We start from the raw sequence: 20,851 nt of genomic DNA, 5'->3' as shown, positions 1-20,851 counted from the left end.
ATATACACACACACACACATATATGAACATTAATTTCCTTAGTTTTGTCCTCTAAAGTTATTTAACATCTAAATTTTGAAAAGCTTTCATAATATTTTATGCTAAAAGCATTAGAAACTTTTAAAAATTTAATACTGCTATGCCTTGTGAGTCTTCTCAAACTCAGTTGAAGTAGTTTATCCCTTGTTTTCCTAAAAACAAAATTAAATCAATAGATAGATTTCTTATCTCTAAGGAAAAGCCCTGCCAATACTTCATTGAACAGAAGTTTATATTTTAGCAATATCTTTTCAATATTACTGTCTCTGTGTTATCAATATTAGCATTAACTAAATAGAATAATTAGTAACACTATGTGCATAAGAAGACCATGCAGAATATGCATGGGTAGGATGTTTTACAGGCTCTAAGTCCAGCACTCAAAGGCTGAGTGACATTGTGAAAAATAGATAACCCTTTCTGAGCCTCAATTACCACACCAATAAGTTGAAAATAATAGACTCTATTAGGATTGTTTTGAGAACTAAATGAAATTATGTAAACCAGCACAGTGCTTACTCAATAAGTGATAATCATATTTTCAAAATAAACATAGTTTTTTAGTGCTTTAATTATAAAACATAAAAAAGTGTTCACCCAAAATATATATGAATCATAAAAAAGTCACATTTTAGCCCATATAATTATAAAAAGTTTTCACTTGAACCCTCACCGTTTGAAGGTAATATTGGTAACACTCTCTTCACATAGTATGTACCTTTCCATCAGTACATACATATACGGATATAGATATACAATTTAATAGGTTTATACCATTCAGATTTGAATTTAAACATTTTTTCTAATTTATGTAATAGATACCTGATATTTGGAATATCTGTAGTCCCTATCCATCTTAGAAATTTGATTCCCCTCACCTCTCATCACATAATTTGTTTTTATATCACTACTTCATAAAAGTGTACCCCAAGCAGGGCTTGGTGGCGTATATCTATAATCCAAGCACTTGGGAGGCTGAGGCAGGAGGATCACCACAAGTTCCAGGCCAGCTTGCACTACATAGTAAGTTCAAGGCCATCCTGAACTAAATAGGAAGACCCTGTCTAAAAATAATTAATAGGGCCAGAGATTTAGCTCAGTGGTGCTGCCGCCTGCCTCACAAACACAGGGTCCCCCGAGTTCAATCTCTAGTACCCCCAAAAAAATTTTTTTAAATGCAAATAATTAGTAAACAAGTGCATAAATAAATATACCATTATGAATTGTAAATTCCAAGTGAATTAAATTTATGTTTCAAGAACGTCTGCCTGGAGTGATGGGTGCATGCCTGTAATGCCTGTAATACCTCCTTTGTGGGGTTGAGGCAGGAGGATCACAAGTTCAAGGCCAGCCTGGGCAATTTAACGAGACACTATCTCAAAATAAAATAGGGCTGGGGATTTAGTGCAGCAGTAGTTCTGCTGCCTGCCTTGCAAGCACAAGGTCCCAAATTCAATACCCAGTACCAAAAACAAACAATCAAAATAAAATAGAAAAGAGGGATGTGGATGTTTATTCAGTGGTACAGCACTTGCCCCGCATATACAAGGCCGTGGGTTTGATGCCTAATGTAGGGGGAAAAAAAGAATTATTTTAACATTTTTTGAAGGCCCTTAGCTCTTTGTTAAGCTCTGGTAAGAATCTGAGATTTCATCTTGTTCAGACATTTTGATTTTCTAGTGAGGAAGCTGATGCTCAGAGAAGAAGGATAAATTAGCCAAGACAATATAGCTAAGTCTCTTTGGGATGTAAATGTACTTTAAACTTCAATGGCTGCTCTTTGAAAGGAACAGTAAATTTTACAAAATAAACATTCTTATAAGAATCCTTTATTTGGAGATTCAAGATTTTTCTTTCCTCATTCATTTTAAATGGATTTGTAATGGAAATTGATACACAGAGATTGTATTTGATGATTTTATATTGTGTGAGTAGAAGGATGTCAATACTAGAGTCAGCCCCAAGAACCTATGCTAAAGTGCCTGGTACTCAGAAAGTTGGTTCCCTCTCCTATGCTCATGCTGTTCTTCCACACACATAGTAATCTTGTCCTTCGTCTGTCAGAAACTGATTGTAATGTTGTGTGTCATCTCTGAAGGTACTGTCCTAAGAATCAAGTGCCCTGGCCCTCACTTTGGAATAAGGACATTAGGTTGTATTCAGGGGCTTTGTTTGTTCGCTTTTTGTTTGAGGGGTTTTAGTGTATGTTTATAGTACATAATAATTATATTCATATTGGGGAATCGCTATATGTGTAGAGCATATATTGATCATTTTTCATCCTTTTTCCAGGGATACAGGGTCTCCCTATGTAGTCCAGACTTGCCTTGAACTCACTGTGTAGCCCAGGCTGACCTCAAACTCTCAGTTATCTTCCAGCCTCAGCCTTAGATTATAGGCATGCACCGCACCCTAGGTTATAATTGTTTAACCAACATTTGCTGAGGGCATTGTGTCCTCTTAAGCATGGTGTTAGATGCCAGCAATGCAGAGGTTGAGATGCTCAGGCCCCAGGCTGCCTAAAAACAACAGAAACCAGTGCAGCCTCATAGCATAGCTTAATGTTTGCCTAGCGATAGTGACTCAATCAGTGTCTAGCAAGTGAATTAATTATTTCACAGCAAAGGTAGTACTAGAGCTGTGAGTTGAGCAATAACTGAGAGTTTGTTGGGCAACACCATGAAAAGATAGGAGAGTTATTGTGCCCAGACAAAACAGAACTCAAAAGCACAGGCATGTATTTAGATTGACATTTATTTTCCAGGAAAAGACAAATGTGCTTCTGAAATATTTTACTAAAAGCCTTGTAATTTCTAAAACTCTGATGTTTTAAAGTGTATAAGAATTTCATTTGGCCGGGTGTGGTGGCGCATGCCTGTAATCCCAGCACTCGGGAGGCTGAAGCAGGAGGACCACTGTGAGTTCAAGACCAGCCTGAGCTACATAGTGAGTTCCAGGTCAGTCTCAACTACATAGTGAGACCCTGTCTCAAAAAACAAACAAACAAACAAACAAAAATAATAATTTTCATTTACTTGACTCCCCTGACAGACCAATGAAAGCTACCTACTCTGTACTTAAAGTTTGAGAGCAAAATGGTACAACAAAAATTGCTCTTTAGGTTTTAATTTGTGTGTGTGTGTGTGTGTGTGTGTGTGTGTGTGTGTGTACACGTGTGTACTGCTGTTTTTCTGAAAATTGTATATTAACTCTTAAAATAATCAAATTGAATAAGTAAGCTTTTCCAGAGCCAGGTTACAGTGCTGCTATTTGCTATTTCTAATATTCTACTTCAAGAAGATAGCAATGTTATGTGCCTATTAGCTCATGTTACCATTCTTTTATGTTTTAGGTATGTTTTTTAAAACAACAAAGAGAAAATGTTAAAATAATGACCTAAAGATTAAATTAGTCAGCAATTTAAAAAGGAGCAGTCACTAGCACTTTCTTGACTCAAATCAACCTTGAAATACTAAAATCTTAAAAAATAGTGATCCACCCTAGATCTTGACTGATACTGATCTTTGATAGTGAATGTAACATTAGGGTTGTATTTGCCTTGTATGAAATTTTCATTTGTCCATGTGTCTTCTTGAGACCTAATTTCAGAATTCATGAAAAGGATAAATTAATTTGGATTTTGTATCATTACCTACACAGAAGATCTCAAAGCCACGTTTCCCCAGTCAATGGCATTTGTTTTCTGTCCTGATCACTAGATTCTCCCATCTAAGGAATAATAAACCTGAAGAGAAGTCCATTGTTTACTTACCCAGCTCTTTTTCTGGGGATCAAACTCGGGACTTTGTGCTTGCAAGGCAGGCAGCAAGCTGCACCACTGAGCTAAATCCCAGCCCTACTTAACCCAACTCTTAAACACAGTGAATACTCGGCAAAAGGGTGCAGTTTTTTTATTTTTTGTTTTTTGGGATTTTTTTTGTACTGGGGATTGAAGCCAGGGTCTTCACAGTGAGTTACATCTCCAGTCCTTTTTTTGAGACAGAATCTTGCTAAATTGCTAAATTTCACAGACGATTTACACCTGTGATCCATATTAGTCTTCCACGGTGCTGGGATTACAGACATGTGCCACCACAACCAGATTAAAAGGTTCAGGGCTGGGGATTTAGCTCAGTGGTGCCACCATCTGCCTCATAAACACAAGGATCCAAGTTTGATCCCTGCTACCAAAAAATTAAATAAAATAAATAAATGGTACAAATTCTGTGTGGAAATTTGGGTTAGGGCCCATCCAAGGTCAGCACACATTTTAAACCATTTACTTGTTCCTAAAATTGCTGCTTAGTAAATAAAAATTAAATCTCTCCAACAGTTGCCCCCTGTCTCCTCTACTCTCTGCAGGTTTATGCTCTTGAGATCTGCCTTCACCTTTCAGTATATTTGGTCTTGTTTTTTATTGGTTCTCTGGGCTAGCAAGAATCTAGGGTGGGAAAAAGTATCTAGGACTTGGGCTGGGGGTATAGCTCAATAATAAAGTGCTTACCTAGCATATGTAAGGCCCTGGATGCAGTCCCTATTATTGGTTGGGAATGGAAGAAAAAAAATTACCTAGGAGTTATCTGGATTTTTTTAAATGAGTAGTAATGCCATTTTTTGTTTGTTTGTTTCAAGTAATTTTCAGCTGGGTCTTTAACAAATACATATATTAGGTAACTAATATATGTAGCTACCATACTAGAATGTTTAAAATATGGCCTTGTGGTAGCCCAAAAGCCCTTAGAAGATCCATAGCATTTTCACCAGTTTTCAGATGTAGCTAAGACTCATACTAATAAAGATCATAAAGCTTATAAATGGCATACAATGGATTGAATACTAAGTGTTTCAGGCTCAAAAACCTATCTTTGGACTTCAAGTACACCTTTCTACTTTAGAGTCTTCTAGCTAATCTATATTTCATTTGCATCTGTCTGGGTTTAATATTTTAATGTCCCTGCCTTCAGAGGACAGATATAAATTTGAATGCTGAGATCCATTTGCATAAAATACAATAATAAAGTTGGTTCTCAGATTCCTGGTAGCCCAAAGAATGAAATAAAATATAAAATGTAGACGTAAAATTTGGCTAGATATGAATTTTTATTGTTTTTCATTTGTTACTGTATAATCTAACTTTAGCTAAAATATCTATATAGAGCAAATAATTTTCTAACCTGCCTTATCACAGTGCCCCCAAAATATGAAAAATTTTAGGGCTGGGGATTTAGATCAACTGGCACCTCGCCTGCCTTGCAAACACAAGGTCCTGAGTTTGATTCCCCAGTACCAAAGAAAAAATTTTTAATCTAATATGTCAATTTCTACTTGCTCTGTTAAATTTGAGCTATGAGATTAATTTTTTAAATTGTTTCATTATAATATTTTTCATTTTATACAAGAAATCCTGATTTCTTATTTATAATATTTTAATAGTTTATCATATTTTAAATATTTATATATTTTCTTCCCTAATTATTTTAATAATAAAGTTTATTTTTCATGGGTTCTTAAGAGTTTGTAAAGGATTAAAAATAGTTTTGTGGTTAATAGCTCTGATTCACATTTGTTTAGGGAAGGTTGTAACTCGTAATGTCTGGAAAACACTGGAAAAAATGACTTACCTCTCTGTACCCTGGTTTCCTTTTCTATGAAATCCACGTGTGAGCGGGGAAAAGGGAAGTGGAAGGAAATGAAAAAAACATTAAGATGTGTTATGTACATGTACCAGCTTCTCACAAGGAATATAATCATTATGTAGCACAAATATGTACCAATAAATTTTTTAAAAAATAGAAAGCTGTTTGACCTACCTCATAAACTTTTTATAAAAGTTATGTGGGTTTCTGATTAATAGCCTACAACTGGTCAAATGTGATATTTTGTAATCCAAAGCTGCATGTGATCAGTTTTCTGCATCTCATTGATTAGTTGGCTTTTATGTTTTAAAGCATCATTTTCTTTCATTCAAGACATAAAATAAGCTTCAGTTGCTTATATGGATAGTGAAGAAGGTCCTTTCCTGGAAACATTTTTTAGATGATATCATTAATCTTTATTTAACTAAGAACTACCCTTCATTTTGAAGGAAGTAATAGAATTTCAAATTGGAGCTTCCATCTCAGGTGCATATCTAATATCCTCTCAAGAGCATAAATAATTTAAACATACAACCTTAAACATAGTTTATACAATCATTGGAAAAAATGCATGCCGAGTCTAAAAATGTTATATGAAGCACTTTCTAGAGTTTCTTGTATAGTAGGGTTGAATTATTACATTGTTTGTTTAGATTTTGAAGTTCTGTATGAAACAGCATCATAAAATTTCAGTTAGAAGTTACTTGTGATTTTTGATCTAGTACCCTTTTCTATCATATGAAGACATTAAAGCCCAGGAAAAGTGCAAAAACTAGTTTAAGTTATGGTAGAAAGTTAGTAATGGACCTCTCACTAAATTAAATCCAGTATCTTGGTTCAGGGGTTTAGAATTGTGCTGCTGTTAATGTTTTGTTCTTCTTTTCTCTCTTCTATTTAAAGAGTCTTTCTTTAGTCTGATTGAAACTCTTAAATGGTTCACATGTATCTGTACAATGATTTTAGTGTCATAGAAGATTACATGGATATTGTTTCTTCTTAGCTAGCTTTCTTCACAATTAAAAAAAAAATAAGTCCATAGTAGTAAAGATGAAGATCACATATTTGGCAATATAAGACAAAAGGCCTGTGGTCATTTATGGTTTGATACCATCTTCTTAGCCTCCTGCTGACTTTCTGTGACATGAGACATTGCTCCACAGTAGTTAGGCATGCCTCCTATTTTGTTTGTTTGTTTGTTTGTTTGTTTTGGTGGGATTTTTTTTCAGTACCTGGAATCAAACTCAGGACCTTGTGCTTACCAGGTAGGCACGGTACCACTGAGCTGCATCCCTGGCCCCATAACTCCTATTTTGAATGCTGATTAAAGTGAAGGCCCTCTGGTCCAACTACTGAGTAGTAATAGTTGCAGTAAGGATGACAGTACTCTTCTCTCTGTTCTCTGTTGTAGAGCCGACAATTAGAATCAGAAACTGGTACGACAGAAGAGCACAGTCTAAATAAAGAGGCGCGGAAATGGGCTACACGTGTGGCGCGTGAGCACAAAAATATTGTTCATCAACAACGGGTAAGTGTAGTAGAGAGAGTACTAGCTAATTCAGCTTAAACCAAATATCAGTTTAAGGTGTTGAATTTTATTCATGATTAAAGTAACCTGTATTTTTTTTTGATTTCTGTATTTTCTCCATACTGAACAGCTAAGCTAATGGTAGCGAACCTATGGCATGTGTGCCATAGCAGGCTGTTTGTATCATTGAAAGCTCTAAAAGGTCACCATCACTGGAAGCAATCTACTTGTCTCAAATTCCACTGCTTCTAGCGGCAACACATTAATTTATTAGTTTTCAGTACACTTGCCTAAGAAAGGCTGATAATCATGTTGTAGTCTTTTAGGTGGGGAAGAGACATACATATGTTGAATTAAAGTAGGCTTTTAGGGACCAGGGATTTAGCTTAGTGGCACTGTGCTTGCCTGGCAAGCACAAGGTCTTAAGTTCATTCCTGGTACCCAAAAATAAATAAATAAAGTAGGCTTTTATTTCACAAGACATTTTTAATGACACAATTCTGGATTACATGAAAGTTTTTTCAAAACTAATCTGTTAGGCAGCAGAAATTATTTTATGTATGTATATGGTGATGCTTTTTTTTCCTGTTTCTTTTTTTTTTTTTTTTTTTTTTTTTTTTTTTTTTTGTATTAGGGATCAAACTCAGCACCTTGTGCTTGCAAGGCAGGTGGTGACACCACTAAGCTAAATTCCCAGCCCTCGGTTTCATTTTTTTATATCTATATCCTCTTTCTTTACCTTCACATCCAACCTCTTAAAAGAATTAGCCTAGCCTAGGGACGTAGCTCAGTCATAAGTACTTGACTAGCATGCATGAATTGTCCATACTTATCATCTCTGTACCCTCACCTACCATTTGTTTTTCAGCCCATTGTTACATTTAAGCTTTCTCTTCTTTTCCTTCCTCTTCGGACTAAACTTATCTAAACTTGACACTTTGATTTCTCATTTTTCTTCACTGGTTAGCAGTTCCATCACAATTAACAATTCTAATCATTTTAAAGCATTCTCTTCCCTAGACACCCATGATTCGTTGTTCTGATTTTCCTTCTGCCTCTCTGGCCATTCCTAGATTCATGGGTTTCTCCTTTTCCATTTTGCAATTAAATGTTTAAATTCCTTAGAGTTCGGTATTAGGAATTTTTTTTTCTTATCATTTCTCTCACTATGGGCAGTCTCAACCACTTCCATGATTTTACTGCCAGATTATAAATAAATATTTCTAACAATGGGCCCTGCTAGTATATTATATCCTCTTTTATATTATATACGGATTTTATATCCTAATATCCATATATTATATCCTCTTTCCTGCTTTGACATCTTATTTTACTATCTTGCAACCATTTCAAATTCTATGTTCATTTATCTAATGCAGTATAAAATAATACTTCAAACTTAACACCATAAAAAGTGCTTTTTTGATTAGTTTTTATTTCAGGTTTTGGTTTTTTGAGATAGGGTCTCACTGTGTAGTTCAGGCTGGCTTTGAACTCACTGTGTAGCCTAAGCTGACCTCAAACATATAGCAATCCTTCTGCCTCAGCCTCCTGAGTACTGGGATTACAGGCATGTGCCATCAGTGCATTTTTAAAGATCATGTCACTATTCTGGATATTGTGTAGTCTCAGCTTGGTAGTTCTCACTTGGGGTCTCTCACATGGTGTCAGACAGATGGTAGCTTGCGCTGGTGTCATCTCACAGAATTCACCATTGAAATACCCAGTAGCCGGGTGTGGTGGCGCACACCTGTAATCCAAGCACTCGGGAGGCTGAGGCAGGAGGATCGCTGTGAATTCAAGACCAGCCTGGGTTACATAGTGAGTTCCAGGTCAGTCTTGACTACATAGTAAGACCCTGTCTCAAAAAACTAAAAAATAAAAATAAAAAAGAAAGAAAGAAATACCCGGTGCTTGAGCTGGGAAGATTTGAACAGTTTGGAACTGGGACAGGTAAAGTTTCTCATGCACCTCTGTCACTCTGTTCTCTCCATATGGTCCATCATAGCAGCTTGGGTTAGATATGTTTTACATGGTAGTGCAGAGCCCCAGAGTTGTGCATTCCAAGAGTGAAAAAGTAGAACTAGAACTAGCCTTCTGATTTTGGCCTCAAAAATATGGTGATACTTGCATCCTATTTTATTAATTCTAGCATTCACAAAAACCTGTCAACAGTTTAGTGAGAGAACACACACTCTACTTTTGAAGAAAAATAGCAAAGTTCTAGAAGAATATGTAGAATGGGAAATACTGTAGTAGCTGATTTTTTTTTCTTTTCTTTTCTTTTCTTTTCTTTCTTTCTTAAGAATATGTAGAATGGGAAATACTGTAGTAGCTGATTTTTTTTTCTTTTCTTTTCTTTTCTTTCTTTCTTTTTTTTTTGGTACTAGGGATCAAACTCAGGTCCTTGCGCTTGCAAGGCAGGCGGCAGAACCACTGAGCTAAATCCCCTGCCCTTTATTAGCTGATTTTTTTAAAAAAATACTATCCACCACAGTCTTCTTTTCAAACATAGCTGTTTACATCTTGCATGTGGAGTATACTCATGTCTTCACCAAAACCCCCCCAAAGCCAGGTTTTTGCTAATAGCTCAGTAGACTTCAGGCAGGTAAAACACCAAAAATATCACATCAAAGCACATCATAATCAATTTGTTTTTTAAAAAAAAAAATTGACCCAGCATTACAGAGGCTGAGGCAGAAGGATCACCAGGCATGTGAGGCGAGCCTAAACTACATAGCAAGACCCTACCCACCCCCAAAATATATATATGTATATATAAATAAATTACTGATGATCTGCACTGAAAACATCTAAGATCAGAAACAGACAAAGAGTGCCCATTTTCATCGTGTCTGATTATGATAGTAGTCCTGGAAGTCCTAGGCAGAGGAGCTAGTCAAGCAAAAGCTATGAAAAAGGCATTTGAATTGGAAAAGAAGAAGCAAAACTATGTCTGTCCATAGATGACATAAACTAGCATATAGAAACTCTAAAGTTGCAGGGCATGGTGGCATATTCCTGCAATCCCAGCACTCAGAAGGCTGAGGCAGGAGGTTTACTGAGTTCAAGGCCAGCCTGGGCGGCATAGTGAGTTCAAGGTCATCTGAACTATAAAACGAGAGCCTATCTCAAAAAAATAGGGCCGGGGATTTAGCTCAGTGGCACTGTGCCTGCCTCCTGAGCTCAATTCCCAGTACTGGCAGAAAAATAAAAAAGAAAATTTAAAAAAGAAAACTAAAGTTTCCACCAAAACAAACAAAAGTGTTAAAGCTAATAAACATATATAGCAGAGTTGCAAGATAAAAAAACCAACATACCAAAGTAAGTTGCATTTCTATAACTAATAATAAACAATCCAAAAAGGAAATTAATTCCCGATTCCCTGACAGCAACAGGAAAACTAAGAAAAAACTCCACTTACAATGGCACCAAAAAGAACATACTTAGAAGTATACTTAACCAAGAAGAACTACAAAATGATGATGAAAAAGAATTAGAGACTATAAATAAGTGAAAAGCTTTCACATGTTCATGGAATGGAAACTATTGGCAGGGTGACAGTACCACCCAGAATGATCTACAGATTCAGTAAATCCCTATCAAAATCCCAATCAGAAGACATCCAGTGTTCATGGAATGGAATATATTATTAAATGACAGTACCACCCAAAATGATTTTCAAATTTAATGCAATCGTTGTCGAAACCCCAACAGTTATTTTCAGAAGCAGAAAAGGCTATCCTTTTAATTCACATAGTATCTGAAGGGACTCCAAACAACCAAAGTAGTCTTGAAAAAGGGATAGGTTGGAAAAATCCTGCTTTCTCTTTCAAAGTTTATAAAATTATAGAGTTTCTGGGCCAGGGATTTAACTCATTGGTGCCACCGCCTGCCTCACAAGCGCAAGGTCCTGAGTTCAATCCATCCCTGATACCAAAAATAAAAAACTGTAGAGTTTTAAATAGTATGAACATTCAAGTTGAAAACTGTGACCAGGTATACAGTGTAATACTCATTTTGTCAGATTACAAACGAATCTGACTTACAAATGTTCTCCCAGAACAGAACTCCTTCATAAGTTGGGGATGTACTGCACCGGCACTGTTCTATGTATATACAGAACAATGTAGACCCATACAGATTCTATACACATATTGACTAATTTTTGAATCTCAATTATTTTTAAAATACCACTTATTTCCATATATTCAAGGCAGTCCTGGTCAAACACCCAGCTGGGTTTTTTGTAGAACCTGACTAGTTGATTCTCAAAGATATATGATAGTACAAGTAATCTAACCTAGATCAATTTTTTCCATTAAGTTTATTGCTACATTTTGGGTATACAATACAGTTACATTCATCATTGAGATCTTGTACCTTTACAGGATGTATCTTGGTTCTTATTTTTCCCCATTCCCTTGCCCTCCCTTCAACCCCTCCCAGCCCTTCTCTGTTTAGACTTTGTTTCCATTTTTTCCCTTTTCTCATATTTTTTCTTCTCCCTTCTTTCCTTTCCCCTACCCTTCCAACTTCCCCTACTTCTTTAGACCTTTTCTTCCTATTTTACATTATCAGTTATACATTTTGAACCTTATTTACACTTTCAGTTTTTCACACCAGAGAAACTATTCAGTATTACACGTGTGTCCTATTTATTTCACTTAAGAGTGTGGCCTCAATGTGCATCCATTTTAGACCAACAATTCTGAATAAGTTTTAAGCTAGAGTTTAAGCTGGTTTTAAGACAAATTAGCAATAAAGATACTTTATTTTGTTTTAGTTTGGTTTTTTTAGAGACAAGCTATTACTGTGAAGTTCAGGCTGTTGCACCAACATAGTCAAAATCAAGGTAGGGGCCGGGGATTTAGCTTAGTGGTTCTGCCGCCTGCCTCGCAGTCACAAGGACCGGAGTTCAATCCCCGGTACCAAAAAAAATCAAGGTGTCTGTCAGCATGGCCTCTGGGGGAGAATTTGCTTAAAAGCTTATTCAGGCTGTTGTTAGAATCCAGTTCCCTGTACTTATAGGACTGAGTTCCCTATCTGTTCCTAACTATTAGCTGAGAGTAACTTTAGCTTCTAAAAAATATTCTCACTTATTCTTGCTTCTACCTATGAGAGCCAGCAATAGTGCATTGAACCCTTCTCCTGCTTAGAATCTCTGACATCCTTCCTTCCCATCTCTTATCTTACTCCAGCCAGAGTTCTCTGCTTATAAGGCATCATGTGGGTAGAGTGGGCTCATTCAGACAAAGATAATCTCACTATTTTAAGACCCATAACTAGTGCTTCAGCAAATTCCCTCATATGTATCGACAGTTCCAGAGATTAGGGTGTGGACATCTTCAGAGCTATTCTACTTATTACATGATAAAACAAGAAAGTCTGCCAGGCGTGGTGGCACACACCTGTAATCCCAGCACTCGGGAGGCTGAGGCAGGAGGATGCTGTGATTTTGAGACCAGCCTGGGCTACACAGTGAGTTCCAGAGCAGTCTGAACTACATAGTGAGACCCTGTCTCAAAAAACCAAATAAAAGAAAGTAATGCCCATCATCACCACTGCTATTCAGTATTTTAAAGGATTGATGAGTCAATATATTAGGAAAAAATACATAAATATTAGGAAAAGACACATCTATTGTCATTTATAAATAATATTGTTGTATCCCCCAGTAAGAGACCCCACTGTCAATTAGAGTTCAATAAAATGAATAGATACAGAACTCTGTTTTTAAAAATCTTTATTTTTATTAATCAGCAATAATAAATTGCAAATGCAGTTGGAAAACTATTATCCATACCACAATAAAGTACTGATGAATGAATGAGGGAAATCTCATGACCAATAAGAAGAAAGTTTGTTTTTTTTAGCCAAAGAATATAGTAGCAACATGACTGGGGAGATGCAAAAATGTGGATGTTATACTAAAGTTATTTGTAATTTCAGTGAAACTTACAAGATAGTTTTAAAGTAAGTTGACAGTCTGATTCTAAAATGTTTCTGGAATTTCTTTAAAGTATATGAGAATCACCATCTTCCAGTAATTTGCCAAAATGATGTACACAAAGAAAAAGAGGAGAGGAACCCATTACATGGTCTCTAGGCCTTTTAGAAAACATGGCATTGTTCCTTGGCCACATATATGGGAATCTGTAAAAAGGGTGATGTAGACATCAAGAGAATGGGTACTATTCAAAAAAGAATGCCAAACAAATGTTACTATGACAAAACTGGAAGAGTCTATAGTGTTACCCAGCATGTTGTTGGCATTGTTGTAAATAAGCAAGTTAAGGGCAAGGTATTTGCCAAGAGAATTAATGTATGTATTGAGCATATTAAACACTCAGAGTTAAGATAACTTCCTGAAATGTATCAAGGAAAATGATCAGAAAAAGAAGAAAACCAAAGAAAAAGGTACCGGGGTTCAACTGAAGTGCCAGCCTGCCCCACTCAGAGAAGCATACGTGGTGAGACCCAATGGGAAGGAGCCTGAGTTGCTGGAACCTGTTCCCTATAAATTCATGGCATAAGCTGGGGATATAGCTCTGCTATTCAGTACCTAATTAGTAGCTAAGTGTTCTAAGCCCTGCTTAAAAATAAAAACCATTCTGAACGACAAGGATGGTTTTCTTAATTGAACAAGTGTGTGATGCTTTTACTTCTGAGAAATATTTGGAGCAGATTTTCATTGTGCCTAGTTAGTTATGTCAGGTCTTTATACTTGGATATTTTTTGTTTTTGTTTTTGTTTTCTGAAAGATGTGAGGTATTGTGCAAGTGTATACCCAAGTGGCCAAATATTTATGAAATCTTTATATTGGCTTAAAAATCCTCTATAAATCACCACAGGGAAAAGATGTATCAAAATAAATGGAAGTGGGCCGAAGATGTAGCTCAACAGCACAGTGCCTGCCTGTCAAGCACAAGGGCCTGAGTTTGATTCCCAGTACCAAAAAAATAAAATAAATGGAAGTTAGTGTATGGCATTTCAGTTAAATAAATTGTTCACAGCACTCTGTTGTGAGTTATGTTGTATACTCAGTTGCTCTGACCATTCATGAAATGCCTGGAAATACTATAAAATCATTTGTCTTTATTTACTGTAATAAAATCCTACAGACCTTGGTAATGTGTAAACACTTAAAGAAAAACAGAATAACAGTGACTTATATGCCTTACCACAAACTGAATTATGCAGTAATGACCATAGAAATCAAAATGGTGGTATGGCATAGAAGTTAGTAAACTTACAAAGAAAATGATCTGTGAATGGTAATTTGGTATAAAGACCTTATTGAGATACTAACCCAAACCAGCCAACTGTGAGAGGCTGTTTAATGATGAGCTGCACATTAGAGACTACCAAGAAATTACTTTTAGGTCTGATAATGGTATTGTGGTTGTGTAAAAATTTCACATATTTACAGGCTTGTACAAAATTGAATAGGAATTAAGTTAATATCTGGAATTTGCTTTAAAATGTAGTAGCTAATAAAAAGGATAGATAAAGCACATGTGGAAAAATCTTGCCATATTTTGAATCACAGAGATTGATATCTGGGAATTTTTGTTGTGCTAAATTCTACCTTTGAGTATATTTGAAATTTCTCATGACAGCAAATACCTTGGGCTAGGGGGTGTGTCTCAGTGGTAAAATGCATACTTTACAAGTGTGAAGTCCTGGAGTTCAATCTCCACCATTTAAAAAAGGCATTTCAAATCTTTGGGGAAATTATTGAGTAAATGATGTTAGAGGAATTGGGTTTGTGTTTAGAGAAAAAAATACATAAAATTAGATTTCTCTCTTGAACTATGTAGAAAAATTTTTAGAACAGTTAACAATCTAGGTACTAAACAAAAACTGAGAATGTTTTTGGTATATTATAGATACCTTCTTAAATATGACACAAAGCTAGGAAATATAAAGGAAAAGATTCATAAATGTGACCATATAAAAATAAAAATTTCAGCAGGGTGTGATGGTGCACACCTGTCATCCCAGCTACAAAAGAGGCTGAGGTAGGAGGAACATAATTTAGAGGCCAGCTTGGACAACTTAATCAGAAATTATCTCAAAATTTTAAAAGCTAAATTAAAAGGTCTGAGGCTATAGCTCAGTTATAGGTCTGGATTCAATCCTCGGTGCCACACAAAAAAAGAAAAATATATGTATTTATAAATAATATAAAGAGAGAAAGGGAATACAGTGGAAGGAAATATTTGTAACATAAATCACAAAAAATTAATATCAATAAAGAAATACATTTAAATAATAAAAAACAAAAAATAGAAAAATTGATGAGGATGTAAATTGCCCATTCATAGAAGTAGAAATAGAGATGGCCATCAACACATGAAATAATGTTTTCTATTAATCAAAAACATAATAATTAAAACAATAACATTTTAAAGTATCATAAAATATTATATTGTCGTAATTTTAATGGTTGACAATATCCAGTGTGATTAAAGCATAGAATGTAACCTTTCAGGGCAATGTGTATTAAAGTTAAAATATCCAATTTCCACTTATGTTTTTATCTTAAATTGTGTGTGTGTGTGTGTGTGTGTGTGTGTGTGTGTGTGTTTGTGTACATGTGTGTACAAGGAATCAAACTCTGGACCTTGTGCTTGCAAGACAAGTGGTGGCACCACTGAGCTAAATCCCCAGCCCGCCTTTTGAATTATCTAAATATTCTAGTCACTTAAGGAATGAAGATGAAAAAAATAAAACAGTCATTATTATTTTCCTGTTTTCTTTGATAGGTTCTAAATGATCTGGAATGTCATGCAGTTGCTGTATCTGAACAAAGCCGAGCAGAGCTGGATCAGAAAATAGAGGAAGCTAGAGAAAATATTCGTAAAGCAGAGGTAAGGGGGCAGCTGTTTGTGACATTTTGCCCAGTTCCAATCACAGTGTCACACTAATGTGCACCTTTAAAATTGAGTTTCTGGTAGCTGGATACAACGTCAACACTCAAAAATCAATAGCCTTCTTGTACACAAATAACAGAAACACTGAGAAAGAAATTAGGGAAACAGTTCCTTTCACAATAGCATCCCAAAAAATGGAAGTATCTAGGAATCAATCTAATGAAAGAAGTAAAACACCTCTACTGAAACCTACAGCACTCTGAAAAAAGAAAGCACTCTTTCTTATATCAAAGAGGATATAAGAAAATGGAAAGAAATCCCCTGCTCCTGGGTAGGAAAAATAAACTTAGTGAAAATGGCCATACTACCAAAACTGCTATACCGATTCAATGCAATGCCAATTGAAATTCCAACACTATATTTCACAGAACTAGAAAAACTAATCCAAAAATTCATTTGGAACCAGAAGAGACCTAGAATAGCAAAAGCCATCCTAGGCAACAGAGACATGGCAGTGGGTACAACAGTTCCCAATTTGAAACTACACTACAAAGCCACTGTGATAAAAACAGCATGGTACTGGTAAAGAAACAGACCTGAGGATTAGTGGAACAGATTGGAAGATACAAAAACAATTCCAGATGTACTCATCAACCTCATCTTTGACAAAGGAGCCGACCATCCTCACTGGAGGCAAGATAGTCTCTTTAATAAATGGTGTTAGAAAAACTGGATTTCAGCCTGCCAAAGATTAAAACTAGACCCTTATCTTTCACCATGCACTAAACTAAAATGCAAGTGGATTAAAGATCTAAATATTAAAAAAGAAACCCTAAACTTGTTGGAAGATAAGTTGGGCAGAATTCTTGAAGACATTGGCATAGGAAGACTTTATGAACAAATCCTCAGTAGCACGGGAACAAGCAGAAAGAATCAACAACTGAGCCGGGGATTTAGCTCAGTGGTTCCGCCGCCTGCCTTGCAAGAACAAGGACCCAATCCCAGGTACCAAAAAAAAAAAGAATCAACAACTGGGGATCTCATCTTATTAAAAAGCTTCTGCACTGCAAAAGAAACCATTAACAAAACTAAAAGACAACCTACAATGTGGGAAAATTTTTTTACCAGCTGCTCCTCAGACAAAACACTCTTATCTAGACTATATAAAGAACTCAAAACAATCAGCCCCCCAAATATAAAGACCCAATTCAAAAATGGACATCTGAAATAAACAGACATTTCTCAGACAAAGAAGTAAAAGCAGCAAGTAAATATACGAAAAAATGTCCCACATCACTGGTCATTTGCGAGATGCAAATGAAAACAACACTGAGAATCCACATCACCCCACAAAGAATGGCTGCTATCAAGAAATCAAACAATAAGAAATGTTGGCAGGGTTGTGGGGAGAAAGGAACTCTTCTCCACTGTTGGTGGGAGTGCAGACTGGTACAACCATTATAGAAATCAATATGGAGATACTTCAAAGAGCTGGGTCTAGAGGTTCCATTTCCTGCCATCCCTCTGCTGGGTATCTCTCCAAAAGAGTTAAAAGAATCATATCAAGGGGCAGGAAGTGGTGTCTCTCTTCTTGTCTAATGTGTTTTCCTCCCTGGGGACCTTCACTCCTGCTTGACCCTAGATGTGCGCGTGCACACTTGTGTGCATACACGTGGAGGGGGAGTGGTCACCAGCGGCCTGCATTTCCATCCCAACAACCTCCAGCCTCAGGAATCAAAAGTGTCTCTTTTCCCATGCTTCCAGCCAAAGTCCTAGGGCAGAATCTCATTGGCTGCACCCCAAATCAATCACTGCAGCTAGAGACCTGGGCTTTCTGATTGGTCAGGTTGGGTTCTAGGACCCACCTTCCTAGACAGTGTTTCCTGGGTTCCCAGCCTGATTGGTGGAGGATACACATGTGCAGATTGGTCAGGTGAGGCCACCTGGGGGACAGGACAAGGCTGGGGGCTGGACTCAGGGACCAGATCCACGGGGAGTTCAAACATCTTGGAGAAGGTCAATGTGGACCAGTTGCTCTGGAAGTTTGCTGAAAAGGGAAGACAGGGCTTGGGAAAAGCCAGTGAACCATGCAGCGGGGCCTCCCTAGGCCTGGTTGCTTCGTCAGAAGAGTGGGCTGCGTGGTGCCCTGTGGAGATGCACATCTGCAATCCCAAATCCCAGCACTCAGGGGACCAAGGCAGGAGGATCACTGCAAGCTTGAGGCCACCCTGGGCTGCATAGTGGGACCTTGTCTCAAAAAACAGAGAAAGAGGGCCAGGGATTTAGTTCAGTGGTGCTGCCGCCTGCCTCACAAGTGCAAGGTCCCAAGTTTGATCCTGGTACCAAGAGAGAGATGAGAAAAAAAAAAAAATGGGCTGAATGGTTTCCATCTCTAGCACTGGATAATAATGAAATAAAAAACATTAAAAAGAAAAAAAAAGAATCATATCACAGTGATATATGTGCACCTATGTTTATAGCAGCACAGTTTTTTGTTTTGTTTTTGAGACAGGGTCTCACTATGTAGTTGAGACTGACCTGGAACTCACTCTGTAGCCCAGGCTGGTCTCAAATTCACAGCAGTCCTACTGCCTCAGCCTCCCAAGTGCTGGTATTACAGGTGTCCACCACCACTCCCAGCACAGCACAATTTGTAATAGCTAAAACTTCAGAACAGCCCATTTGCCCATCAGTTGGAGACTGAATAAAGAAGATGTGTTTTTTCTATAAAGTGGAATACTATTCAGCCATAAAGAATGAGAAATTAGCGTCATTCTTAGGAAAATGGATGCATATTGAGGATATACTCTTAAGTGAAATAAATAAGTCACACGTGTAAATACTGAGTAGTTTCTCTTGTGTGAAAAACTATAATGGTACATAAGACCCTAATAATATAATTAACAATGTGAAATAGGAAGAAAAGGGCTAAAGGTTTAGGGAAAGTGGGAAGGGTAGGGGAAAGGCAATAAGGGAAAGAAAAAAATATGAAAAAATGGAAATAAAGTGATTGTAAATGGGGAGAAGAGGAGGGGGTGAAGGGAGGGCAGGGACAAGGGAAAAAAATGAGAACCAAGACCTGTCATGTAAAGGTACAAGATCCCAATAATGAATGTAACTTTACTGTATACCTAAAATGTACCAATAAACTCAATGAGAGGAAAAAAAGTAAATAAATAAAATTGAGTTTCTGGCCAAGGATTTAGCTCAGTGGCACCGCACCTGCTTCACAAGCACAAGGTCCAGAGTTCAGTCCCTGGTACCGGAAAACAACAACAACAACAAAAAAAAAAAAACACATAAATTGAGTTGCTATTCACCTGAAATTGAAGATAACTCAACAGCTTCATCTAAGTCCAGAGTAGTAGCTGCTGAATACTTGCTTTGTAGAAAGTATGTATATAACAAAAAGGCTCTAAAATTACTGTGAAGAGTTTATAATCAAGAAACATTAAATAAAAGAGGTCATAATGAAGAAATTAATTTTAAGTTTTCACAAAGTAAGATATCAATTAAAATTACTGAATATATATTCAATAAGTTTAAAATATATAGATGGATATCCATATCTATCATAGATATGTAGATATCTATCTATATAAATCTCCTAAGACGTCTCCTCAATATGAATGGTTCTGTGGATCCAGGGACCCAAATTGGACCTTTGAAAATAGCGGAGATTTGATTAAGAAAAGGCAACACAGGTGTGATAGCACATGCTTTTTGTCCCACCATTCTTGGAAGGTCATGCAGGAGGATCACAAATTCAAGCCCAGCCTGGACAACTTGGTGAGTCAGCGAGACCCTTTCTCAAAAACTTAAAAAGGTCTGAGGATGTGACTCATTGCAAAGGCCTTGGGTTTATTCCCCAGTACCACAAAAATAAAGGAGGAGGGCATTATAATAGGGAATTTTGATCTTTTTTTAAAGTCATGGGACTCTGTGAACATTGTATATAACATGTAAAACCTCTCCCATAACAAATAAATATATTTGTGTACACAGTTGTTTGTATGCCCCAGGCTAATACTTCCTAGAGGGAAAGAGGTTGAAATTAGAAACACACAAGAAGGAAAGCAAAGAAGGAAGACACAGAATATAGTTTAGGAGGTAGATATGATTAGAGGTAGAAGATTTTTGTAAGGAAATATCGTAAAAGTAAGTAGACTAATAGTGGTTAGGGATAATTTATGGAAGACCTCTGCACACATGTGAGCATTTATCTCCTTGTCTCCAAACCAGTGAAGGGACATGGAAATAGTCATAAAAACTAACACTATCCATCCTTCAAGAGATGTTGTTCCTCTTTGGAAAGCTTAAAGTATGTCAAAGATAATGAAGCCTGCAAGCACAAGTGTCAAAGAGTGTCTGTGCAGGTACACTAAGGAACTGGGGGACACAGGGAGCACCGGGGTAGGTTTGTCAGAGTACGTAACACAGAACAGAGTTAGGATTGAAAGATGGATATTGACTAGTGAGTGGTATTGATCAGTCAGAGGAAATGGATAGCGTAGATTTATGCCATGCAACCTGAAGAGACAGAATTTAAAATAGCAGATCAAGGTAGGAAAGAAGCAAGTTGATTTGGGTATTCGGAAATAGTTTCAAATTCTTCAGAATAAGCACCCCTGGGACGTAAGGCAGCAATATGCTTTCTGAAGACTTGCATTGGTTGAGGATCAGTCTAAACTAGTCATTTCCAAACACCCCTTCAGGACTCTAGAGGTTTTGAAAAAGTGCTTCAAGGATTGTGGAGTGAGGAGAGACAAAGC

General features: G+C 36.8%; 1 protein-coding gene and 1 pseudogene across 4 annotated transcripts in view; both read left to right on the top strand.

Annotated features, from left to right (window-relative positions):
* The window catches only part of Fchsd2 (FCH and double SH3 domains 2), a 282,704-nt gene that overhangs the window by 211,556 nt on the left and 50,297 nt on the right, over nucleotides 1-20,851 (top strand). For all 4 annotated transcript variants that reach the window (XM_010603233.1, XM_010603234.1, XM_010603232.2 and 1 more), the window contains 2 exons: nucleotides 7,084-7,200; nucleotides 15,972-16,076. In XM_010603233.1, coding sequence (XP_010601535.1) covers nucleotides 7,084-7,200; nucleotides 15,972-16,076 — 222 coding nt within the window. The remainder of the gene's footprint in view (nucleotides 1-7,083; nucleotides 7,201-15,971; nucleotides 16,077-20,851) is intronic.
* LOC109117386 lies at nucleotides 13,260-13,736 on the top strand (annotated as a pseudogene).

Source organism: Fukomys damarensis, unplaced genomic scaffold (assembly GCF_012274545.1).
Source record: "Fukomys damarensis isolate Sample0158 unplaced genomic scaffold, DMR_v1.0_HiC HiC_scaffold_16, whole genome shotgun sequence".
Taxonomy (NCBI): Eukaryota; Metazoa; Chordata; class Mammalia; order Rodentia; family Bathyergidae; genus Fukomys; species Fukomys damarensis.
This window is presented reverse-complemented; position numbering and strand designations above follow the sequence as displayed.